At 37.9% G+C, this 27,361-nt stretch overlaps 1 protein-coding gene across 1 annotated transcript in view; it reads right to left on the bottom strand.

Annotated features, from left to right (window-relative positions):
• Nucleotides 1-27,361, bottom strand: part of FASTKD3 (FAST kinase domains 3) — a 244,585-nt gene that overhangs the window by 183,768 nt on the left and 33,456 nt on the right. The window contains exon 4 of the mRNA XM_053714516.1: nucleotides 23,813-23,987. Coding sequence (XP_053570491.1) covers nucleotides 23,813-23,987 — 175 coding nt within the window. The remainder of the gene's footprint in view (nucleotides 1-23,812; nucleotides 23,988-27,361) is intronic.

The following is a 27,361-nucleotide window of genomic DNA, read 5'->3' as shown; positions in this document are numbered from 1 at the left end:
AAAAAAACTGAAATTATAAGCAGAAGAAACAAACTGAAACAGCTGCCTGAAGTACTTTTCTACCAAAAACTGCTTCAGAAGAAGAAAACACATCAAAATGGTAGAATTTAGTAAAAGCATGCAAAGAAGACCAAGTTGCTGCTTTGCAAATCTGATCAACAGAAGCTTCATTCCTAAACGCCCATGAAATAGAAACTGACCTAGTAGAATGAGCCGTAATTCTTTGAGGTGGGGATTTATCCGACTCTACATAAGCATGATGAATCAAAGACTTTAACCAAGACGCCAAAGAAATGGCGGAGGCCTTCTGACCTTTTCTGGACCCAGAAAAGATAACAAATAGACTAGAAGTCTTTCTAAAATCTTTAGTAGCTTCAACATAATATTTCAAAGCTCTTACTACATCCAAAGAATGTAAAGATCTCTCCTTTGAATTCGTAGGATTAGGACACAATGAAGGAACAACAATTTCTCTACTAATGTTGTTAGAATTCACAACCTTAGGTAAAAATTTAAAAGAAGTCTGCAACACTGCCTTATCCTGATGAAAAATCAGAAAAGGAGATTCACAAGAAAGAGCAGATAACTCAGAAACTCTTCTAGCAGAAGAGATAGCCAAAAGGAACAGAACTTTCCAAGAAAGTAATTTAATGTCCAGAGAATGCATAGGTTCAAACGGAGGGGCTTGTGAAGCCCTCAGAACTAAATTAAGACTTCAAGGAGGAGAGATTGATTTAATGACAGGTTTGATACGAACCAAAGCCTGTACAAAACAATGAATATCAGGAAGATTAGCAATCTTTCTGTGAAAAAGAACAGAAAGAGCAGAGATTTGTCCTTTCAAGGAACTTGCAGACAAACCTTTATCCAAACCATCCTGAAGAAACTGTAAAATTCTAGGAATTCTAAAAGAATAACAGGAGAATTTATGAGAAGAACACCAAGAAATGTAAGTCTTCCAGACTCGATAATAAATCCTCCTAGACACAGATTTACGAGCCTGTAACATAGTATTAATTACTGAGTCAGAGAAACCTCTATGACTAAGAATCAAGCGTTCAATTTCCATACCTTCAAATTTAATGATTTGAGATCCTGATGGAAAAAAGGGCCTTGAGATAGAAGGTCTGGTCTTAACGGAAGAGTCCAAGGTTGGCAACTGGCCATCCGAATGAGATCCACATACCAAAACCTGTGAGGCCATGCTGGAGCCACCAGCAGTACAAACAAATGTTCCATTAGAATTTTGGAAATCACTTTTGGAAGAAGAACTAGAGGCGGAAAGATATAGGCAGGATGATAATTCCAAGGAAGCGACAACGCGTCCACTGCCTCCGCCTGAGGATCCCTGGATCTGGACAGATACCTGGGAAGTTTCTTGTTTAGATGAGAGGCCATCAGATCTATTTCTGGAAGTCCCCAGATTTGAACAATCTGAAGAAATACCTCTGGGTGAAGGGACCATTCGCCCGGATGTTATGTCTGGCGACTGAGATAATCCGCTTCCCAATTGTCTACACCTGGGATGTGAACTGCAGAGATTAGACAGGAGCTGGATTCCGCCCATACAAGTATCTGAGATACTTCTTTCATAGCCTGAGGACTGTGAGTCCCACCCTGATGATTGACATATGCCACGGTTGTGACATTGTCTGTCTGAAAAAAAATAAACGATTCTCTCTTCAGAAGAGGCCAGAACTGAAGAGCTCTGAAAATCGCATGGATTTCCAAAATGTTGATTGGTAATCTCACCTCCTGAGATTCCCAAACCCCGGCGCTGTCAGAGATCCCCATACAGCTCCCCAACCTGACAGACTCGCATCTGTTGAGATCACAGTACAGGTTGGACGAACAAAAGAAGCCCCTTGGACTAAACGATGGTGATCTATCCACCACGTCAGAGTGTCGTACATTGGGATTTAAGGATATTAATTGTGATATCTTTGTATAATCCCTGCACTATTGGTTCAGCATACAAAGCTGAAGAGGTCGCATGTGAAAACGAGCAAAGGGGATCGCGTCCGATGCAGCAGTCATGAGACCTAGAATTTCCATGCATAAAGCTACCGAAGGGAATGATTGAGACTGAAGGTTTCGACAGGCTGAAACCAATTTCAGACGTCTCTTTTCTGTTAGAGACAAGGTCATAGACACTGAATCTATTTGAAAACCCAAAAAGGTTACCTTTGTCTGAGGAATCAACAAACTCTTTGGTAAATTGATCCTCCAACCATGTCTTTGAAGAAACGACACAAGTTGATTCGTATGAGATTCTGCAGAAAGTGAAGACTGAGCAAGTACCAAGATATCGTCCAAATAAGGAAATACCGCAATACCCTGTTCTCTGATTACAGAAAGAAGGGCACAGAGAACCTTTGAAAAGATCCTTGGAGCTGTTGCTAGGCCAAACGGAAGGGCCACAAACTGGTAATGCTTGTCTAGAAAAGAGAATCTCAGAAACTGAAAGTGATCTGGATGAATCGGAATATGAAGATATGCATCCTGTAAATCTATTGTGGACATATAATGCCCTTGCTGAACAAAAGGCAGAATAGTCCTTATAGTTACCATTTTGAATGTTGGTATCCTTACATAACGATTCAATATCTTTAAATCCAGAACTGGTCTGAAGGAATTCTCCTTCTTTGGTACAATGAATAGATTTGAGTAAAACCCCAGACCCTGTTCCAGAACTGGAACTGGCACAATTACTCCAGCCAACTCGAGATCTGAAACACATTTCAGAAATGCCTGAGCCTTCACTGGATTTATTGGAATGCGAGAGAGAAAAAATCTCTTCGCAGGCGGCCTTACCTTGAAACCTATTCTGTACCCTTGTGAAACAATGCTCTGAATCCAAAGACAGTGAATCGAATTGATCCAAATGTCTTTGAAAAATCGTAACCTGCCCCCTACCAGCTGTGCTGGAATGAGGGCCGCACCTTCATGTGGACTTGGGAGATGGTTTTGACTTTCTAAAAGGCTTGGATTTATTCCAGATTGGAGAAGGTTTCCAAACAGAAACCGTTCCTTTAGGGGAAGGGTCAGGCTTCTGTTCCTTATTCTGACAAAAGGAACGAAAACGATTAGCAGCCCTATATTTACCTTTAGATTTTTTGTCCTGAGGCAAAAAAGTTCCTTTCCCCCGGTAACAGTTGAAATAATAGAATCCAACTGGGAACCAAATAATTTATTACCTTGGAAAGAAAGAGAAAGCAAAGTTGACTTAGAAGACATATCTGCATTCCAAGTTGCCATAAAGCTCTTCTAGCTAAAATAGCTAAAGACATATACCTGACATCAACTCTAATGATATCAAAGATGGCATCACAAATAAAGTTATTAGCATGTTGAAGAAGTTTAACAATGCTATGAGCATTATGGTCTGATACTTGTTGTGCTAAAGCCTCCAACCAAAAAGTGGAAGCGGCAGCAACATCAGCCAAAGAAATAGCAGGTCTAAGAAGATTACCTGAACATAAATAAGCCTTCCTTAGAAAGGATTCAATCTTTCTATCTAAAGGATCCTTAAAGGAAGTACTATCTGCTGTAGGAATAGTAGTACGTTTAGCAAGAGTAGAGATAGCCCCATCGACTTTAGGGATTTTGTCCCAAAACTCTAATCTGTCAGATGGCACAGGATACAATTTCTTAAACCTTTGAGAAGGAGTAAATGAAGTACCCAGATTATTCCATTCCCTAGAAAATACTTCAGAAATATCATCAGGGACAGGAAAAACTTCTGGAATAACTATAGGAGGTTTAAAAACCGAATTTAAACGCTTAGTAGATTTAGTATCAAGAGGACTAGAATCCTCCATCTCTAATGCGATTAAAACTTCTTTAAGTAAAGAGCGAATAAATTCCATTTTAAATAAATATGAAGATTTATCAGTGTCAATATCTGAGACAGAATCCTCTGAACCAGAAATATCCTCATCAGAAACAGACAAATCAGAATGAAGACGGTCATTTAAAAATTCGAAGTTTTAAAAGACCTTTTAAAAGACCTTTTACGTTTACTGGAAGGAGGAATAACAGACATAGCCTTCCTAATAGATTTAGAAACAAATTCTTTTATATTAACAGGAACATCCTGAGTATTAGATGTTGAAGGAACAGCAACAGGTAATGGTATATTACTAATGGAAATACTATCTGCATTAGCAAGCTTATCATGACATTCATCACAAACTACAGCCGGAGGAACAGTTACCACAAGTTTACAACAAATGCACTTAACTTTGGTAGAACCAGCATCAGGCAGCGTCTTTCCAGAAGTAGATTCTGATCCAGGGTCAATGTGAGACATCTTGCAATATGTAAAAGAAAAAACAACATATAAAGCAAAATTGATCAAATTCCTTAAATGACAGTTTCAGGAATGGGAAAAAAAAAATGCCAATGAACAAGCCTCTAGCAACCAGAAGCAATAAAGAATGAGACTGAAATAATGTGAAAAAAAGGTGGAGACAAGAATGACACCCACATTTTGTAGCGCCAAAAAAGACGCCCACATTATTTGCACCTAAAAAATTTTGGCGCCAAGAATGACGCCACATCCGATGACGCCGACATTTTTGGCGCAAAACGTAAAAAAAAATGACGCAAACACGAACAACTTCCGGCGTCGTTTGACGCCGGAAATGACAAACAGAATTTTTTGCGCCAAAAAAGTCTGCACCAAGAATGACGCAATAAATTGAAGCATTTTCAGCCCCCGCGAGCCTAACAGCCCACAGGGAAAAAAGTCAATTGAAACAATTTTTAAGGTAAGAAAAAAATGATTATTCATATGCATTATCCCAAATAATGAAACTGACTGTCTGAAATAAGGAATATTGATCATCCTGAATCACGGCAAATATAAGTTTAAAGACATATATTTAGAACTTTAAAAATAAAGTGCCCAACCATAGCTTAGAGTGTCACAAAAAATAAGACTTACTTACCCCAGGACACTCATCTACATATAGTAGATAGCCAAACCAGTACTGAAACGAGAATCAGTAGAGGTAATGGTACATAAGAGTATATGTTAGGGGTAATATGAACCTGACTGCAGCCATCTTGTTCCTCGCAGCCATCTTGTGATGATTAGCATCCATTTTGTAATGATTAGACTTTATTATACTGGGTTATTATGTAGTGGGAATTATGTGCATGTTATGGTAGTTTCTTTAGCTGTTCGGCCTTGTCGATGTACTTTGGCTATACGCCCAGAAGAATATAATGTCAATAAGATGGTTCAGAAACCTTGTTGTCTCCGCAGATGTTAGCTTATTATGACTATGTGATTTGTGTTATGAGAAAGTAATTTCCAGCTTCACATTGTATTTTGCTCTGTATAACTGTGTAAAATGATGCGGTCCAAACGTGTCATCCCCTTAACCCTATATGCTGTTACTGTACACTATAAGAAATGCTTACACTTTTCAATAAAGAATGAATAGCTTTAGATCATATAGCTGCGTGGTCTGAATCTGTTCAGGGAGCTCCTTATCAGATAAATCTGCATCTGCCTCTCGTGGTACCGTAGGCCCAAGGCTTTGGCCTGCACTGACACCCCCCGTGGTATTTTACACCTTACAATTCTTGGTGTCAGCAAAGTGGGATTCGCAGAGGGTGAGTATTCGTGTTTTTATTACGCTGCTTTCCTTCTGTGAATCTGAACCTAAATTTAGTTGTTTGTGTTTTATAAAAGGTGTAATATATGATAAAGGGTTAAAGGGGTTCCTGTGGTTGAAGCACAGGTTTGCGGAGGATTATAGTCCTGCCGGCAGTTGTGATACCCCTCCAGACAGGTGAAGAGTCCTGTGCTGGTGTACGACAGGTATTGTGAGTCCTGTCTGTGATAAGCGCGCAAGAAATATATGAATGCCATTTGCCGGAAGTTTTTAAGTTAAGCTCCCCCGGGAAGTTGGCAATGAGTGAGTCTCACGTGTGTTGAAGTTTTCCTGATTTATTCCGTTATAGAGTTTTGCTATCCACTTGAGGCTGGTGTTGCTATCTGAGGCTTTGCTTTTGCTTATTTCGCTTTGTTTATTGTGCTGTGCCGAGAACATATTAAGTGATTGTGCATTTTATTATTGCTGCTGCTATTTTCGCTGTGATTTTTGTGTGTAACAATGGGGTCTGCCCATAGCAAAAAATGTGATAAAAATGCTGATCAGAAATTTAATATTAAGTACAAGACTGTGCAGCGTGTACCATCCAGTGCTGGTAAAAATACTGTGCGTGTTACAAACCCTCAGCCAGTTAAAGGGGAAACTCCAAAAGACTTTGTAGCCAGAATTGCAGGCCAATATTATGTAATTCCATTTACGGATAACATGAGTGGATGGAGTGAATCATTGTATCCCCAGGAGCAAAATCCGTTCCCCCCGTATAGGCTCTCTCTGTGAACCGCATGTAACTATGATAAGAGGTATGTGTTTAAAGGATCCTGCTTATCAGGGACCAGAGGGTGATCCTATGTGGGATAAAAAATACATGAGAGAATGTGGAGAGGTTTGGGTAAAACTGTCTGTGTTTTGGACTGAATGTAATACCCTGCCTCCGCCATATCTGGCTGTGCCCATGGCATCAGTGGCTGTGCCCATAGCATCAGCCGCCGTGCCCACGGCACCGGCATTACCCCCACCTGCTCCGACACTTCCCCCGCCTCCTTCGTCTGCACTGTACCCTTCGTTGTCTGCGCTTAAGAAAGCACACAGCGTTAGGGAGATGGAGCAGCTGGAAGACGCTGCTGTTGCCACTTTAATTGCTAGAAAAGGGTTAACTGGTTCTCTTCAGAGCAGTGTAGATTTAGGAATGTCTGGTAAGGAGGAGGAAAAGAGATTGGAATGTCAGGCTCAGAGCAGTGTGAGTAAGAGCACACAGAAATCAGCTCATACCTTCACTAGCAGTGTGGGTAAGGAAGGGGGGCTGCAGAGCGCTGCAAAGACACCTAAAACGAAAGCTGTAAAAATTACAGCTGTCACAGGTCCCAGTCCTGTAGGGAAGCATACGAGATCTCACACGCAGGGAGCAGACACTGATTCAGATGATGATGTACACATAGATGCTCCGTTTGTCACAATCAGGGATCAGACGATGATTCGTCCGCCCGACACAGACCGCTTGATGGATTGGGCATTAAAATGTCCTGATCCTGTGACGCATCCGATGGGAGCAATAACTTATCTAAGAAGGGTGACTAATTATATGTGTCTGGGTGGTCCAGACTATAGGTTTTTGTTGAATGTGATTACCAAATATACAGATGTGAATTTTACTGAAGTGTGCAAGTTCCTGGATACTAAGTATGATGCTCCAGTAGGTGAGGATTATGTGTGGAGAGATGCGACTGTTGTGAGTGTAATGTGGGAGGAAGTTGAGAAATTCTTTAAAAGTCAGCATGGTGATCGTAAAGATATTACGAAAGCTGGTGCGTGTAAGCAAAAGAAGGGTGAACAGGTGTCTGATTTTCTGAAGAGGTTTGGTGATTGTTGGCGACAGGAATGTTGTTTAGGTACGCAAGGAGAGTTGGCACAACTGTATGTGCAACATTTGTTGAATAATATGCATTCGCAAACTGCGCAATTGGTGAGACAGACAATTTCAGGTATTCATGCAATGAAAGTGGAAGAATTTGAGAAGGCTGTAAGAGAGAAAGATGCAGCAGATGTTTTTCGTATGTGTAGTGAGAAAGGTCAAGAGAGTATGTTTAATGCTTCAGTTAATAGGAGAGGAAGAGGACAGAATAAAGGACAGAATAGAAGTTCTAGAGGAAGGGGGAGAGACAGATCTCAGTGGAATGGTAATAGGAGAGGAGGGGCACATAACTCCACAGACAGATCTTGCTGGAATTGTGGGTCTTATGATCATTGGCAGCAGGACTGCCCACAGCCTAACAGGGATAGAAATGATCAGTATGGTGGGAATAATAATTCCTCCCAGAATCCCAGCAACGCTCCTAGATATCAGATTCCCTGGACTCCTTCTCAGAATCAGAATAGTACCCGCTAGGATTGCCAGCAGAAGGGACTGCTCACATGTTATACTGCTCAGTTGTTGTATCATTGGCAAGATTTACCATTAATGTCTTTAGTTGTGCAAGGTGTCCCACATGAAATTTTGGTAGATACCGGAGCAACTAAATCTAGCATTTCTGCTAGAGAATACAATGGGCCAGTAACTAATACATGTGAAAAATCTGTTGGCATTACAGGAGTCCCAATTTTGTGTCTCAGGACGCCTCCTTTGGAGGTGTATCCAAATGACAGCCCTTCAAACAGATTTGTTTATGCTTTTCGCATAATACCCAATAGTCCTGTTAATTTGCTTGGAAGGGATTTAATGGCCAAGATGCAAATGTCTGTTAACATTGATTACAAGGGGGGACTGCATGTTGATACTCCCTGGGATTCAGTTCCGTTGCTGTATGCAGCTGATCCTGAACCTGCCCTTACTAAACAGTTGCACCTTGACAAACTCAGTTTACAGACTCTTGAGAATGTGTTTGAGTATGCCTCACACCCTGACAAAGTTGTGACACAAGCTTTTTACAGACCCTGGATTACTGACCATGTTGAGAAAGATATGTGGAAAGCACCAGTTCATGCAGTTGTACTCACACCAGATACAGTTTATGTGCAAACACCAGAACATTTGTGGACATGGAAATATGGCAGGGATATTGTAAAAGATCCTAAGGTTATACCTGTACAATTAGAGCCAGATGCATTCACACATGCTTCACACATCACTAATGACGTGCCAGAGGCACTTGATGATTTAAAACAGAGTTTATGGGCTACTGGATTTAATGATCCAGGTTTCATTTCATGCACACCATACAAAGCCACTCTCAAACCAGGTGCTCAACCTGTATACATTAAGCAGTACCCTTTGTCTAAGGAAAAGGAACAGGGAATAGCTCCTGTAATTAAGGACCTATTGTATAAGAATGTTATTAGATGTACACTGTCACCATACAATACACCTATCAATCCTGTTCCTAAACCTGGAGGTACAGAATACAGATTTACACAAGACTTGCGAGCAGTAAATGCTCTGGTGCAGCCACTTGCGCCAATAGTGCCAGATGTTAATGCTATTTTAACAGCCATCCCAAGTACTGCAACTTGCTTTACAGTCATTGATCTCTGCAGTGCATTCTTTAGCATCCCTGTGCATCCCGACACTCAACCGTTGTTTGGTTTTACGTATTTAGGGAATCAATATACGTTTAATCGATTACCGATGGGCTTCATTGATTCCCCCGCCGCGTACTCAGCTGTAGTTCGTAAGACCCTAGAATCCTGGACACCTCCTGGAGGTTCCACTTTGATACAGTATGTGGATGATTTGTTGTTGTGCAGTGTTGATGAACAGACTTGTAAAACTGACTCTCTCCATTTGCTTCAGCACTTAGGAGATGCAGGGCACAAAGTGACTTTGAGAAAAATGCAATTTTGTCTTCCACAAGTAACATACCTGGGTTTTCTTCTTTCAGCAGGCAAGAGACTGTTATCCCCTGAAAGAGTTAAGGCTCTCATGGTTCTTCCTCGACCACAAACAAAGACTGCTATGTTATCTTTTCTGGGTATGGTTACTTACTGCAGGCAATGGATACCAGACTGTTCATATTATGATCATATTTTACGTTCAGTTACAGGTCAGCATGAACCAGAACAAATCCACTGGACACAGGCTCTTGATAAGGCCTACAACACCCTCAAGCAGGCTCTCTGTTCCGCTCCAGCCCTAGGTTTACCAAACTATAACCTACCATTTCACCTGTATTGCACAGAAGGGGGAGGTACAGCAGCAGGGGTCCTTGCTCAGGAACACGGTAATGGGTACAGAGCGGTAGCTTTCTTTTCTAAATTGTTGCCAACGGTGGTACAGGGTATGCCAGCATGCTTAAGAGCTACAGCAGCATGCGCTATGATGGTGGAGGCGGCACAAACATTGGTACTGTCACATTCTTTGATATTGCATACATCACATCAAGTCTTGCAAGTGTTAAATAATCTCACTACACAACATATGACTGCACAGAGAAGGTCTGGCTATGAAACAATTCTCACATCCACTGCAAACCTCACTATCAAATACATTGCACCCACAGGAGGCCCAGCACCTTTATTACATGCATTGATTTCTAAATGTCCTTTAGAACACACTGATGACCACAATTGCATAGACACTGTACACACAGAGACGTCACCACGTCTTGACTTGCAAACAACTCCACTAGAGGAGGGAGAAGTTGTTTTTGTTGATGGGTCATGTTCTAAACCTGCTGATGGTGTTTATCTTACAGGCTTTGCTGTGGTACAGTTACCTGACACAGTGGTTACTGCTGGTTCTCTGCCTTTTGTGTCAGCCCAAGCAGCTGAATTGGTAGCCCTAGCTCAGGCATGTAGAGCGTTTGTGATGAAAGATGTGACCATTTACACTGATTCAAGGTATGCGTTTGGAGTTGTGCATGATTTTGGAGTGATTTGGCAGAACAGAGGTTTTGTTGCAGCTGATAGTAAGAGTATCTCACATTCTACACTGGTACAGGAACTCTTAGATGCAATTAAATTACCACATAAGTTAGCAATTGTTAAATGTAAAGGCCACAGTACTGACTCCACTGACGTTAGATTTGGCAATGATTTTGCAGACACCATTGCTAAGGAAGCTGCACTTCAGGGTCCACCACACCCTGACTATCTCAGCACTAATACACAGGAACAGTTACACATGGTAATGATTCCTGCCTTAGCATCTGATGTGGATGTGGCGCACCTACAGTTTGGCGCAACTGAAACTGATTTACAGACTTGGATATCTGCTGGTCTGACCAAAGGCCAAGATGGCCTGTGGTCAGACGAGGAGGGGAGAGTGGGGATACCACAAATTGCCGCACCTTTGTTTATTAGTCATTTTCATGGCTTTGGACACATAAGTAAACAACAGACCAAGAATCTGATGACATCCAAGTATGTCATTAAAGATCTGTTGCGCATGATTGATAGACAACTGGATAGATGTCTAACTTGTGCCAGAAATAATCCTGGAGGCCTTGTACATGGTAAACTTGAACATTTACCGCCCCCTGATGGTCCTATGCAGGTATTGCAAATTGATTTCACACACATGCCCACTGCGCAAGGTGGATACAAGTATCTTTTAGTCATTGTTGATCAATTCAGTAAGTGGGTTGAGGCCTTTCCAACCACGAAATAAAATGCACTTACTGTAGCAAAGATATTGTGCAAGGAAATTATTCCTCGTTTTGGTTGTCCATTACAGATAAACAGTCACAAAGGTACTCCTTTCACTTCACAGATTACGCAAATGATTTGTACTATGTTATCCATTGACTGGAAGTTTCATATTCCTTATCACCCACAGTCATCAGGACAGGTAGAGCGCATGAATAGAAACATTAAAGATAAGTTCAGGAAGGGAACTGGTGGTACATTTACTAATTGGCTTGAACATTTACCTGCAGTATTGGCAGAAATCAGAATGACCCCTAGCGCCACTACGGGTTATTCACCTTTTGAAATTTTGATGGGCAGACCTTTTCCAACCCCATGGTGTAAACAGAAAGGTTCTCCTGTGGTAAGGGGAGATATCAATGTTGTAAGGGAAGAATATGTGACTAATCTGATTGAAACATTGAATGGCATCTATGGTGACGTTTCTTCTACTCTCCCTCAACCTACAGGTATCCCGACACACCCGTTCAAGCCTGGAGATACTGTCTTGGTGAAACAGCTCCACAAGAATAAGTCGTTGGACCCTCCTTTTGGCCTTCCAACTACAGTGATCGCTGTGACGAGAACCGCTGTCCTCACAGAGGAAGCTCCAGTATGGATCCACGCGAACCGGATCAAGAGGGCCCCAGACGACATCAACCCTGGCCGCTCCATGATTCCATCGAGTATCGAATAGTGTGGTAGCTCCTGCCAGGAGTGTTCTTCGCATCTGTGATTGTCATCCTGATCCTGATCTTCAATCCTGGTGTGCCCCTGCACAAACTCAGGCCATTCCCTAGTCCTGGTGCGCCCCGGCACAATGATAATAAAAGTGTAATTGACAATGTCACTAATCCCTTACCCATCCCTCTCACCCGTGATATCAGAGAGTTGCATATGTCGGCATGGGAAACTGACAATGCTTTTGTTAAAGCTGCCACAAACTTATACAAAGTGACTAATCAGACTGATTCTTGTTGGGTTTGTGGCTATGTACCTCATGGGGGGAAATGGGGTTATCCATTTGTGGGTTTTCCTATTACCGCACACAATTTGACACAAATGATAAATGATGATACTATGTGGAATTTTACACCTATAGTTAACACTGATAAAGGTTTTGAAAAGGATAGAGTTCACTTAGTTAATTGCGTAAATCATGGTGTTATTTCCCATAATCTTAATGGTACTATTTTTCAACCCAGTACACTTAGTCAAATGCCTATTACAGTTGCCTTAATCTACAATGCAGCTACATTAGACACAGCTTCTATTAGCCTTCTGAAAATTCTTGTTAAAGTTATATCCCTAATTAAAAAAGAGATAGACACATTCAAAGACACACTTAGACCTTTTATGAATGACAATGAATATAAAATTAAACAACAAATCATGATAAAAAATATCTTAACAAGTTTTAACAAATATTAATTGAAGGAAAAAATAAGAAATTTAAAGAGATCTTGATGATTATCAACAATCAAAAAAATACTGAAAATAATATAAAAACACCAATCAATGAAAATATGGAAATAGTTGCTAATCCTGAAATAAGCAACATTACCCCTTCTTCAAAAGATATAAATATTAACAAATCAGTTTTTAGTAAACAGAAAATTAATAAGTCTGAAAGACAGCAATCATCTTCACATACTAACGTTAATAATAGATATGTAAAAAATTATACAAAATTCTAAAGGTATCAAAGTGATTCTAGAAAAAAACTATTATAGTCAGAATAATAGATATTATCATCAAAATCATGACAATAGAAATAGCTTTCCTTCCTTCTTATTCACAGAGAAGTACAAGGAGTGCAGAATTATTAGGCAAGTTGTATTTTTAAGGATTAATTTTATTATTGAACAACAACCATGTTCTCAATGAACCCAAAAAAACTCTTTAATATCAAAGCTGAATAGTTTTGGAAGTAGTTTTTAGTTTGTTTTTAGTTATAGCTATTTTAGGGGGATATCTGTGTGTGCAGGTGACTATTACTGTGCATAATTATTAGGCAACTTAACAAAAAACAAATATATACCCATTTCAATTATTTATTTTTACCAGTGAAACCAATATAACATCTCAACATTCACAAATATACATTTCTGACATTCAAAAACAAATCAGTGACCAATATAGCCACCTTTCTTTGCAAGAACACTCAAAAGCCTGCCATCCATGGATTCTGTCAGTGTTTTGATCTGTTCACCATCAACATTGCGTGCAGCAGCAACCACAGCCTCCCAGACACTGTTCAGAGAGGTGTACTGTTTTCCCTCCTTGTAAATCTCACATTTGATGATGGACCACAGGTTCTCAATGGGGTTCAGATTAGGTGAACAAGGAGGCCATGTCATTAGATTTTCTTCTTTTATACCCTTTCTTGCCAGCCACGCTGTGGAGAACTTGGACGCGTGTGATGGAGTATTGTCCTGCATGAAAATCATGTTTTTCTTGAAGGATGCAGACTTCTTCCTGTACCACTGCTTGAAGAAGGTGTCTTCCAGAAACTGGCAGTAGGACTGGGAGTTGAGCTTGACTCCATCCTCAACCCGAAAAGGCCCCACAAGCTCATCTTTGATGATACCAGCCCAAACCAGTACTCCACCTCCACCTTGCTGGCGTCTGAGTCAGACTGGAGCTCTCTGCCCTTTACCAATCCAGCCACGGGCCCATCCATCTGGCCCATCAAGACTCACTCTCATTTCATCAGTCCATGAAACCTTAGAAAAATCAGTCTTGAGATATTTCTTGGCCCAGTCTTGACGTTTCAGCTTGTGTGTCTTGTTCAGTGGTGGTCGTCTTTCAGCCTTTCTTACCTTGGCCATGTCTCTGAGTATTGCACACCTTGTGCTTTTGGGCACTCCAGTGATGTTGCAGCTCTGAAATATGGCCAAACTGGTGGCAAGTGGCATCTTGGCAGCTGCACGCTTGACTTTTCTCAGTTCATGGGCAGTTATTTTGCGCCTTGGTTTTTCCACACGCTTCTTGCGACCCTGTTGACTAATTTTGAATGAAACGCTTGATTGTTCGATGATCACGCTTCAGAAGCTTTGCAATTTTAAGAGTGCTGCATCCCTCTGCAAGATATCTCACTATTTTTGACTTTTCTGAGCCTGTCTAGTCCTTCTTTTGACCCATTTTGCCAAAGGAAAGGAAGTTGCCTAATAATTATGCACACCTGATATAGGGTGTTGATGTCATTAGACCACACCCCTTCTCATTACAGAGATGCGCATCACCTAATATGCTTAATTGGTAGTAGGCTTTCGAGCCTATACAGCTTGGAGTAAGACAACATGCATAAAGAGGATGATGTGGTCAAAATACTCATTTGCCTAATAATTCTGCACTCCCTGTACATGTAATAATAAATAGATAATAAATAATAGACCCCATAGTACATATAAAAATTGGAATGAATATGATAATCAACAAATTTATGGAAATAGACATAGATTCAATTATAATGCCAACCAAAATACGTATAGGAATAATTATCAAAGAAGATTCTCAAATAAAGAACAAACTGAACATAAATTTGATAAACCATATCCCAATAGATATGATTATGGAGAGAGATCTAACAACAACAATTGGAGGATACCCCTCTCAAATAGATTTGACACAGTCACTGATGATACATATCAGGAAAATACACCTCAAAATACATCCTCATATTTTTTAGAACAATCCCCACAAAGATTAGAACAATCAAAAAAACGAATAAGACCTCAAAGTACAATGTGGGGTACGCCAAGAGGAAAAAGAGAAAGAGAGGTAGAAGAGGGAGAAAAAACACAAAAAAAAGATTAAGATAAGAGAACAAACTGAAGTAAAAATAGATAATGACAAAAAAGATGATAATTCAGGAATATTCAATATCAGTAAATATAAACTAAAGGATGAAGAAATCAATGTTCTAAAAAAGGGCCTAACTTTTGCACCTACATGTAAACTTAATAAATTCAAAACATTAATTAATATAAATCAATATGTACGCAAACTAACACTAAAACGCTATTTCCTAAAAACTCCTCTCACTAGATTAGAATCAAAGTCAAACATTTATACTCTAATTTTAAAACAAAATCCTCCTTTTATCCAATTCACAAGAAAGGAGAGTTTATTAAGACTTTCGAGACAAAAATTAAGGAAGATGTTGAAAAGCTAGAAAATCCCCAAAAAAGAAATGACAACCATAAACCAAAAGAACAAAAGGTATTAAAATCTTTACAGGATAACAAAGAGATTATGATAAAACCAGCTGATAAAGGTGGGGGGATCATTATCATGGACACTCAATTTTATATAGATTAATCATATAGGTTATTGAATGATAAGACTACATATACTAAACTTAAAAATAATCCAGTAATAAGTCAAATAAAAAAACGTAATAAAATATTAGATGAAGCAAAAACAATAGGCATGCTCACAGACTCAGAATATAATTTTCTTCAAATAAATTATCCATGCATTCCTACTTTTAATTTTTTACCAAAAATCCATAAACATTTCTGTTGTCCCCCAGGTCGTCCCATAATATCAGGGATTGAATCACTTACATCCAATTTATCGCAATTTGTTGATTATTATTTGCAAATTTATGTTAGTGCGTTACCAGCATTTTTGAAGGATTCAACACATTTTCTTAATCTTATTAATCAAATTGAATGGAAAGAAAACTATATCATGGTCACATGTGACGTAAATGCTTTATACACAAACATAGACCACACATTAGGTTTACAAGCTATTACACATTTTCTGAATAAAGATAAATCATTAATGGATACACAAAAGAAATTCTTATTAGAAAGTATTGACTTTATTTTAAAAAACAATAGCTTTCTATTCAACAATAATTTTTTTCTCCAGATCAGGGGGACAGCTATGGGTACAAGGTTCACTCCCAGTTATGCTAATCTATTTATATTTTTTTTTTAAGAGACTTCTTTCACTGGTGGACAGTGGGGAGCGAACCTTGTGCTCTATAAGTGTTTCATAGATGATGTCTTCCTGATCTGGAAGGTAGATCCAGAAATCCTTACATTCTTCTTGGAGGATCTGAATTGAACAATTTTGGAATAACCCTCACACACGAAATGAGTAGTAGACTAATACACTTTTTAGACATTGAAATTGTTAATAATCAATTAAAAACAAGAACTTACTTTAAACCGATTGACTCAAATAACTATATTCATTATAATAGTTGTCATCTAAACAGATGGAAATCAAATATTCCCAAAAGTCAATTTTTGAGAGTGAGAAAAAAAATTGTACTGATATTGAATCTTATGACATTCAATCAGATATATTAGTCAACCGGTTTAAAGAAAAGGGCTACAATTTAAAAAAGTTATAGAAACAAAGGATACAATAAGAACTATTGATAGAAAAATCCTACTTAACAAAGATAGATCTAATGAAACAACTAATTCAAAGAAATTCTCTAACACTCATTCTACATTTGAAGATACTGTTACAGTTTTATTTATCACAGAATACAGTTCCCAACATAAAGAAATAAAAATTATTCTAAATAAACATTGGCATTATATTCAGCAAGATCCAATTTTGGGTAAAAAAAGTTAAAAAAAACACCCTGACCTTATTTTTAAAAAAGCAAAAAAATTTTTAAAAAGTTTCCTTTCCCCTAGTGAGTTTAAAAACTCAAGGAGCAGTATGATTGACGTTGGCCTGGATGGTGAAAAACTAACAGGTTTTTTCCTTGCCACACCTGCAAGTCTTGTAAATCAAGTAGTAAAATTAAGGAAATAATCTCTACTGATAAACAAAATACTTTTACAATCAAAGAAATTATTAAGTGCAGTGACTCTAATGTTATATATTGTATTAAATGTTCCTGTGATTTATTTTATATAGGACAAAACCAGCCGTATTCTGAGATATAGGATCAGAGAACACATTTGGAATATAGAACATAAAACCAATAAGACCACACTATATCAACACTTCACATATATACATTCAGGGGATATAAAATTTTTCAAATTTTAAAAATTCATCCAAACATTAGGGGAGGAAATATGGAAAAAATATTACTCAAAAGAGAAGCTGAACAGATTTATTGTTTTAGAACTTTATATCCACAAGGACTTAATAGTGCTTTTGATCTAAATACCTTACTTTAATATAATCATAAAGATATATAATATTACACATCACATTTTTTATATTTTTAATATACTATTCATCATATCTATCTCTATACCCATTTTTTTATATGCGAATTAGAATACACATGACTAATAATATATCCCGTTTTTTGGATACATACAGTATGTATATTTATATCCCTCTTTTGTGTATTCTAATTAATAATCGCTTTATTTGATATGACAAGACTGTATATGAATTATACACTCTATCTTCACATCCTAGAGAAACTTCTTTAGTAGTAAAATTTCAGAGCTATATGTATATATATATATATAAAAATAAATATTGCGCTGGGTCAGTTATTTTAATATTTTTTTATATATATTTCTTATATATTGATGTTTTAGATAATCTGTAAATACATGTTCTATACATTATGTCAACATATACTACATATATTTTTTATTTAATTCATCAAGTAGCATCTAATATATCATAATTCATTTTATATAAAGATTCACCTTATGTGTAGATAAATCACATTTCAATTGTGACATTCTAGTTAAGACATTGAAATGGATCAGCATTCTACAGGTTAATACTATGCACAAGAAAGTTAGCTGCCTTTCTGATACAGGTGGAAACAATTTTGACACTCCCACTCTGGTCCTATTGGACATATATAGTTTAACCTATCATATGGTTCATTGTAATATTGTTCCCTATATAAGGGGAGTTGTCAGTTCCAGTAAGCATCTTAAAAAGGTAGCTGTATCTACCGAAACACGTAGAATTTTGCTTACTGATATATTAAACCAGGGTTTTATACTTGGTCTTGCAGGTTCATCCCCATTTCTTAAATATTTGGTATATGGGCATATGAGTAATTCCTGTAATAGAACTTGTATTCCCTTGTATTCAGCACATCACCAGGTACATTATTTGTTTACCTTGAACAAACTATATGTATAATTCCTGTTTCAGCTTAAAAAAGGACTTTACTGACATTGGCTGGGTCTTATCTGAGCAAACGCAGAGACTCTAACGATACAACTAAGTCTCATTTAAGCAATACAGTTTATACTTGGCTGCCAAATGGAATAAACACACTCCTTCTACAGCTGTATTGGATCTGCAACTACGGAACAAATTGGCTTCTATTGGATAAGAAACCATTCGATAAGAGACCTGTAATACGAGCTGATCAAGTCACGGGGTCTGACGTCATCGGGTCTTCCGACGGATTCCAAACATTCACTTTAACACTGCGAACTGTGAGTTTTTCATATGTGAAATCTGTAGCTGTGCACAGCCGAAGAATTATATAGATCCTATTAGAATCTGATACTACTCACTAAGGCCCTGTATTTAAAAAGGGACTTTCTTCAACAACGGACTTCCAGCTCTCATCATTGAGCGTGTATCAATCCTTTGAGATTCACCTGCTGTTTGCACATTGTAACACTAAAGCCATATCATTGACACACTGTATTAACTTATGTTATATCGTTGTTACTTTTTTCAAGTGCTATTACCTAGGTCCGTTAGGATTTGTTTTAGAAACACTTAGATCCCGGCATCTTATACCATTTAATCAATCATCGATAGATTTGTTTTTTAGATTTGTTTTAAATTTGGATTTTAGCAAATAAATTGTATATTATTCATCATACACACTCTTTTGTCATATCTTATAACATTGTCATACCCTATAACACTTTCATTTGCTACTAACCTTAAGGGTTATCATTGTATTAATTATTATATTAAATACAGTTTTATGTCACATATCACAAGGCACTTAATTCAAAATTTATTTATTCTCAATATATTTGAGACTTTAATCACAATTTATTCTCATATATATATATATATATATATATATATATATATATATATATATATATATATATATATATATATATATAATTCTCAGCCTTTTTATACCCCAGTGTTGAGCTTTTTTTCCCTCTCATTCCTTTTGAACACATTTGATTTAAAAAAAAAAAAAAAAGTTTAGCATACATGGTCAAAATCAGCAAGGTAGTATTTGTGTCCAAAGTATTTCAATCAAGCACTTTGTGGTTCAACATTTTGCATCTGTTATCAAAATGCCAAAAAGTAGGATTCTATATTCATGTTCTGCATTACAAATTAGTAATTAAAAAATGTTAAGATAAAATTTAGTTTATTTTGCTTTGTGATAATGTTGCATTTCATCAATAAAATAAACTATCCATAATATATATTTATATATCTATCTAGCTAGGACCTTGACGTGGTACCTGGGCTTGTCCAATTTGGCCAGATGCGGTACCTAACCTTTCCATTTTTGCTTTTAAATCTTAGCTGTGAGCTTGCAAGTGAGAGCAGGGTTTTCTCTGTGTGTTGTATTAATTTGTTTTGTAATTTCCCCTATGGTTCTTGCACCCAGATCTGTCTAGGGTTAACTGCCTGTGACTCTGGTGACAGCACAGCTTCTTGTGAGTGCCACTGAGCACCCAGGGCTGAGCATGTTGCAGAGTCATGGGATGTGTACCCGGTCCGGTCTAGGAGTGCAGTCCCCTTCCTTGTTTTGCATATTACTGGAGTGATTACATAAGCCTGTGCACCCTTCCCTTGTTCCTAGTTTGTTTGGATTTGAGAGCTTGCATTGTGTGGCTGTTTTAGAGTCCCAGTTATTGGAAAGGACCTTGACGTGGTACTTGGGCTTGTCCCATTTGGCCAGATGCGGTAACTAACCTTTTAAATCTTAGCTGTGAGCTTGCAAGTGATTGCAGGTTTATATATATATATATATATATATATATATATATATATATATATATTATAATATAATATATATATATATATATATATATATATATATATATATATATATATATATATATATATATATAAAAATAAATGTCACAAATTGAAAAAAAAAAAAAAAAAATAAAAAAAAAATAAATGTCACAAAAATCGGATTTCAGAGAGCAGTGACAACTTGTCCTATCCCTATTCAAACTCACTTAGGGCTAGATTACGAGTGGAGCGGAAAGCTTTTTGCAAGCCAAGTAGTGCGGGCTTTACAAGTTAAAAGTAATTTTTTGCACAAACACTAACCGGACGCTCGCAAAAGGCGTGTGTGAAGAAGTAGAAAAAACCTAACACCCAATAAGTAATGTTGTCTAAAGTGCGGTAACCCAATATGAAATATTAAATATTTCACATTCCAATGTTCTTCACATAGCAGAATATGTTCTATTTATTCTTAAATACATAGTATATCAGGCAGATCTTGACTAAACAGTGCAGTCCAGTCCCGAAATACCAGGCTATACCTCTCTTAATGAGAGAAAAGGCAAAACCCAAGACATACATTTCGACATAATGTGTGCTTCTTCAGTGAGGTGTAGCCATATCCGTCTAGGCACACTGAGCAACGGATCCACATCAGGTTTCCAGCATCACCCTTAGGGAGACTTCCCTCAGGGTTATAATTTGCATAGAAAAAAAAGTGTGGTAACTAGCCATAGAAAAAACTGTTATGCTATTGTTCGTTGAGTGAATAGGTAGAAACTTAAAGTGAAGGTCAATTTTCATCAATGAGTGCCCAGTTTTTAAAAAAACCGGGCACTCATTGATGAAAATTGACCTTCACTTTAATGGTATTTCCTCTGGAGGAGATTCCCGCAAATAATTTAAAATAATTTATCTATAGCAGCAACCAAAGTCCACCATAGTATTCAATCCTTTTGGTGTCACAGTATTCAAGTCAAAAATCCATCTTGACTCCAATCTTAATAGGGCTTGTGCCCTGTCCCCTCTGTGTTTTAGTGGGGGTACATCATCAATCAGGATAGTCCTCAATGGTAATACGGAATGTCCAGCTTGTTGCAAATGCCTAGCAACAGGCTGGTCAGAACCAACATTTTTAAAAGCTTGACGAAGTACCGATTTATGATTCGCAAGACATTCCCTGAATGTTGTGATCGTCTTCCCAATATAATACAAGGAACAGGGGCAAATAATCACATAGACTACATATTCAGACGTACATGTGAGTCTATGTTTGATCTTAAATTTCCTGTTGATCATACTATTGCAGGTCACACAATTCCCACACCGGTAACAACCCAGTTTGCCTTGAAATAACTAAGACCTTTTTTGATAGCAATGTGCAGAGTCTGTCATAACTAGGAGATCGCATAGATTCTTCAACCTCCTATATACCATTTTAGGAGCAGATGAGCCAATACACGGTCTACTGGTGTCCGTGGCAACTATAGGCCAATTCTCTCTAATAGCTGCTTTAACAGCTTTAGATGCAGGTGTATAGGTTGTGACAAAATTCAGACAGCTACTTGTACCTGTTTTCAGTTTCCGTGTAATTAAAGCCTCCTGCTTCCACTGTTGTGCAACAATGCATTGTTGCATGATTAGTTGTTGGGGGGTATCCCCTTTTCAAAAAAGGCTGTGACATTTCTTGTAGTTGTATAGTTTTGCGGGAATCCAACTACAAGAAATGTCACAGCGTTTTTTGAAAAGGGGATACCCCCCAACAACTGATCATGCAACAATTAACTGCTGCCCAACAGTTAAAGTTTTTAATGTCCATAAAGCAATGTGAGCTGTCCTTCTCTACTGAGACCTGTCAGATGTAATTATAAATGGGTCACTAGAATGTGCTGCCAATGACTGTATGGCATATAGCAAAGTGACATCTAGATTCTGCACTTACTCTTAACAAAAATTGGAAAGCCCACAATTTAAGAATTAAATTACAGTTGAAGGGGACAAAATAAATAATGAAAGTGTATTGCAAAGTTGTTTAATATCATATAATTAATAAATGTTATATTGCAATCTCAAACCATTTAATAGCCCTTTAAGAAACTGCCTAAACTCCACCCATCAGTCTTCCAGACAGTCTTGACAGCCCTCCCAGACATGCCCACTTCATCTGTGATCCAGTCTTCCCAATATGACCCCGCCCATGAGTCCACCCCTACTGACATAACCCTGCTCATTAAATGCCAGTGGGCCACAGCCAACAATCTTTCTAACCTCCCAAATCCCAGAAAGCCTCCTTAAAGGGACATTGAGCTGCTGAATACAACTACAATAGCAGGGTTACTACTCACCATACCATAGGAGTTTTTCCTACTGTAACTGCAGCTGTCTTCAAATTCATTCTCTTACTTTAACCCATTACAAATATCATCACACTAAGTGCCGCCATCTTGGAGCTACAAGATGGCAGCGCCCAGTATAAAATGCAGAGCGTTACAAGATGGATTCTGTAATCAGTTATAATAAGAGAACGGCTTTAAAAGGGACATAATATCTAAATGTTGAAGCACTTGAAAGTGATGAAGCACTGCTGTAAAAAGCTGGCTAGAAAATATCACTATGTAAAAAAGGAAGATATTTAACTCAAACGTCCTAATAATTCACACCCCACTGTAAAGGGACTTTAAGCAGCCAATCAGAATGCTTCTCTCAGGACTTGAAAGTGGTGTGCATCTGGCATGTGCTGGCACAGTCATGTAATTTCCCTATTCAGTTTAAGGAAGATTACTATGAAATCTCACAAGATTTGAGTGAAGTCTCATGAGAACACAGCAAAGCATAGCATGATCTCAGCACTGATGACGTTGATTGGCAATTTGTTTTTTTAAAGGGACAGGCTAGTCCAAAATAAAGTTTCATGATTCAGATAGGGCATCTCATTTTAAAAAAAACTTTCTAATTTTTTTTTATGTCACCAATTTTGCTTTGTTCTCTTGGTATTCTTAGTTTAAAGCTAATCCTAGGAGGTTCATATGCTAATTTCTTAGACCTTGAAGGCCACCTCTTATCTGAATGCATTTTGACAGTTTTTCACCACTAGAGGGTGTTAGTTCTTGTGTGTCATATATATATATATATATATATATATATATATATATATATATATATATATATATATATATAACACTGTGCTCACACACGTGGGGTTACCAAGGAGTCAGCACTGATTGGCTAAAAAGGGGGCAGTTTGGAGAGGCTTAGGTACAAGATAATCACAGAGGTAAAAAGTATTACTAGAACTGTGTTTGTTATGCTAAACTAGGGAAAGGGTAATAAAGGGATTATCTTTTAAAACAATAACAATTCTGGTGTAGACTGTCCCTTTAACTTGCAGCTGGAAAGCTGCTGAAATATAATTGTTCACAGAGCACTTACTCTGGTGAGCTGCAGAAATTTTGAGGTAAAATATCTTCCCTTTTTACATAGAGATTTTCAGGCGATCTTTTCTTGTCAGCTTTTTACAGTTATGCTGAATCACTTTCAAGTGGTTTAGAATATGAGTATTATGACCCTTGAAGGAAAGCTGTTTTATGCCCCTTAAAAAAAAAAATTAATTTTGAATCTTCTATGATTTAAATACAAATTTGTTCAGATCTTACCTATTGTGTAGCAGTAAGGAGTCAGTACATTGGAAGCAAAGTACATTCTTGCACCAAGAAGATCAGTAAGCCCAGACTTTACTCTGTTATATAGATGTACATCAACCATGGTTTCCAGTGAATGGCCAGGTGCAGAAAAAGACTTCACTCTGTACTTAGGAAGTAGCTTTGGACCCTAAAACATATATCATAACAAAAGAGATCAGTGAAAAAATAAAGTATTCTACATACAATGACTTGTGTCTGATGATTCCTTTTTAATGGCATCAATAACTAAATAGGATTTTTTATTTATAAGCAGCAACAGACAGAAACTTGACCCTGAATCCCAAGATATGGTCAAATACAGCTCACCTCCCTAGTTTTGGTAAGTAGGCTGAAACACTGTGAACATTAAAAGGAACAATGTTTATTTAATGATTAAGATAGAGCATATAATAAAAACAAATCAGCTTAAGTTAAGCAATATGTTTAAAGCAGTTATACCTATATACCGATATCAATATCCTGAATATGTGTTCTAAATGTAGTCTGACTAAAATTTCTTAAAGCATTTTTATTTTAAGTTTGGGCTAGATTTATGATAGGATCCTGCTGCAGGCTCGCATGAGCGAAAGTGCAGACAAATTTACAGCCACTTTTCCACCTGCAAAGTGGCATATCTTTATCCATCTAGACTTTTCCCGACCGGGGAGATTGAGAGCCCCATAGCAGGGCATATGAATAGACCGGTCCGGTCGCCAATGGCGAGTAAAAATTCTTGCGGGCAAGTAAAATTTTTAAGTTATCAGCCCGAACGGCGACCTGACATTTTAAGTGGGATATAAGAAGCAATAAAAAAAAATGTCAAATTGCATTCCACATATGCGCACACACGGGAATGGAGGGAAGAAATGGGAGGTTCTTTCTGTTAAATGCTTTCAAACACCTCCCCTTATATCCATGGCTCTTGGTCTCTTCCATGTCAGTTGCTACTTCTCAGCCCTAAGGTTGTATGCGTGGGAAGACATCCTGCTAGAGCAGTGAGTATTTCTTCTCTGTGTGTGTGTATGAACGAAGTATGGGTTAAAGTGACTATATAGTTATGGTAGGCAGCTTGCTAATGTACATTATGCTGAAGTACTCCAGGGTCCTCTGCAGTACTTCAGCACAATGTACACGAGCAAGCTGCCTACCATAACAATATAGAGCACTACACTATTTTCCTGGACGCTATTGATGCTACAAAAACTGACTTTACCAATTTGTAGAGAACATACCATCTCCATGCACCCAGTCAAATCTGCTAGCGCGGCACTGACAGTCGCGCTAGTAGTTGAAAGGCAGCCGAGCAGAAAGGGGGGGAAAAAGTATTTTTAACATGCTCGTTATGTCCCTGTCCAGCTACATGCAGTACCACTCAAAGCGCTATAGGTTGAAGGGGGGCAGAATTAAATATACTTAGTCAATCGTAACCCCACATATGATGAAGTAAAAAAAAAAAAAAAAGAAGCTCAGTTATATATATATTTTTTTTCCCTTAGGGGAAAATAAGTCAATACTGTACATACAGTTTTTCAAAGATAATATCCCTGTTTTTTTCTACCTGGTGATAGAAAAATATTTTCTAAAGTTAAAGCCTTTTTATTAATGCTCAAGTCCCAAGTAGTATGCAGCTTGCAAAGCATTCAAATTGGGACCTCTGTCTGCAATGCATGTGAGATTACAATAACACTATTTATATTGCCTTTTTACATAAGATATATACACACTACATGCAGATATGCACGGGCGACTAAAGTTTCTTGCGGGCTGGTAAGTTTTGTGATTTACTCGCCCCATGGGCGAGGGGAGTTTTTTTGGTATTCATAGGCCCTGTCATAGTGTGTAATGTTAAATACGATGTACGCCCCTGTCCACCCAACATTGATAAATATTGCCCTGTGGGTTCCATACCAATTCATAGAAATGTCCTTGCAAATTCCATTGGTTCTCTTTGTGTTTTAGAATTCAAATTCATTAAAAAATGTTTGAAAACCTCATAACTCATTTAGCTAACACTTTTATAATGCAGTTGTGGCTCATAAACTTCCCATATTCTTTGCAAGGTGAAAATTAAAAAAACTGTGTTCTCTTCAAGAATTTTTTTTGTGGGCACACCATCAGGCTAATTGTACTGACCACACGGCTAACATTTAAGCCAAATATTGAGTTAAAATGAGCTAATATTAAATGTTTTCAATTTATATTGCACAAATTGACATTAAATCAATGTTATGTTAAACTATGTGATTAATGTATGCTTTAGATAACTTAAATTAACAATTTATAAATAATGGAAAATATAATATAATATTGCAAACATGGGTAAAATTTTATGTGGAGAACACTGAATACTGGTATTTTAATATTTGGGGACAATTTAATCAATCAGAAAACACTTTTTGCTAAAAGATTTCATGACATTTCAAACTTTACACAATGGACCTGTTGAAACACATTTTAAGTGGCATTTTTGGCTGTCTATCAATTTTCTACTGGATACTCATATCACATGATAATTAACTACATCAAATAAAAAATAATAAAGTTCAGGTCATTTTTTTAAACTAAGGAAACATAATTTATGAATGTATGCATACCAGATAAATTCCTTTCCTTCCTGGCAGGGAGAGTCCACGACCTCATTCCTTACTGTTGGGAAATACAACACCTGGCCACCAGGAGGAGGCAAAGACACCCAACCCAAAGGCTTAAATATCCCTCCCACTTCCCCTATTCCCCAGTCATTCTGCCGAGGGAACAAAGAAAAGAAGGAGAAACATCAGGGTATAAAAAGGTGTCAAAAGAAATAATATAAAAAGGGAGTCGCCCAACAAAAAACATAAATTACGGACGGGGTCGTGGACTCTCTCTGCCAGGAAGGAAAGGAATTTATCTGGTAAGCATTAATTATGTTTTCCTTCCATAAGGCAGGGAGAGTCCACAACCTCATTCCATAATGTTGGGAAAACTTTACCCAAGCTACAGAGGACACTGATGAATAACGGGAGGGAACAGAAAAAAAAGAGGCGGACCCTATTCTGAGGGCACCACAGCCTGCAAAACTTTTCTCCCAAAAGCTGCTTCAGTCGAAGCAAACACAATAAACTTGTAAACTGTAGAAAAAGTGTGTAAGGAGGAGCAGGTAGCCGCCTTACAAATCTGATCCCTTGAGGCTTCGTTCTTAAAAGCCCAAGAGGAAGTCACTGCTCTAGTGGAATGAGCCGTTATCCTCTCAGGAGGCTGTTGTCCCGCTATCTCATAAGCTAAGCGGAAGACACTCCTCAACCAGAAAGATAGAGAAGTTGTAGCAGCCTTCTGCCCCTTACGTTTCCCTGTATAGATGACAAATAAAGAGGAAGATTGCCTGAATTCCTTAGAAGCCTGAAGATAGAACTTCAAGGCCCATACCACATCTAGATTGTGAAGCAAACATTCCTTCACTGAAGAAGGATTAGGACACAAGGAAGGAACAACAATTTCTTAATTAATGTTACGATTTGACACCACCAAGGGAGGAACCCTAGT

This window comes from Bombina bombina, chromosome 5 (assembly GCF_027579735.1).
Source record: "Bombina bombina isolate aBomBom1 chromosome 5, aBomBom1.pri, whole genome shotgun sequence".
NCBI lineage: Eukaryota > Metazoa > Chordata > Amphibia > Anura > Bombinatoridae > Bombina > Bombina bombina.
Note: the sequence above shows the minus strand (reverse complement) of the source record. Positions and strands in the feature narration are given on the sequence as shown.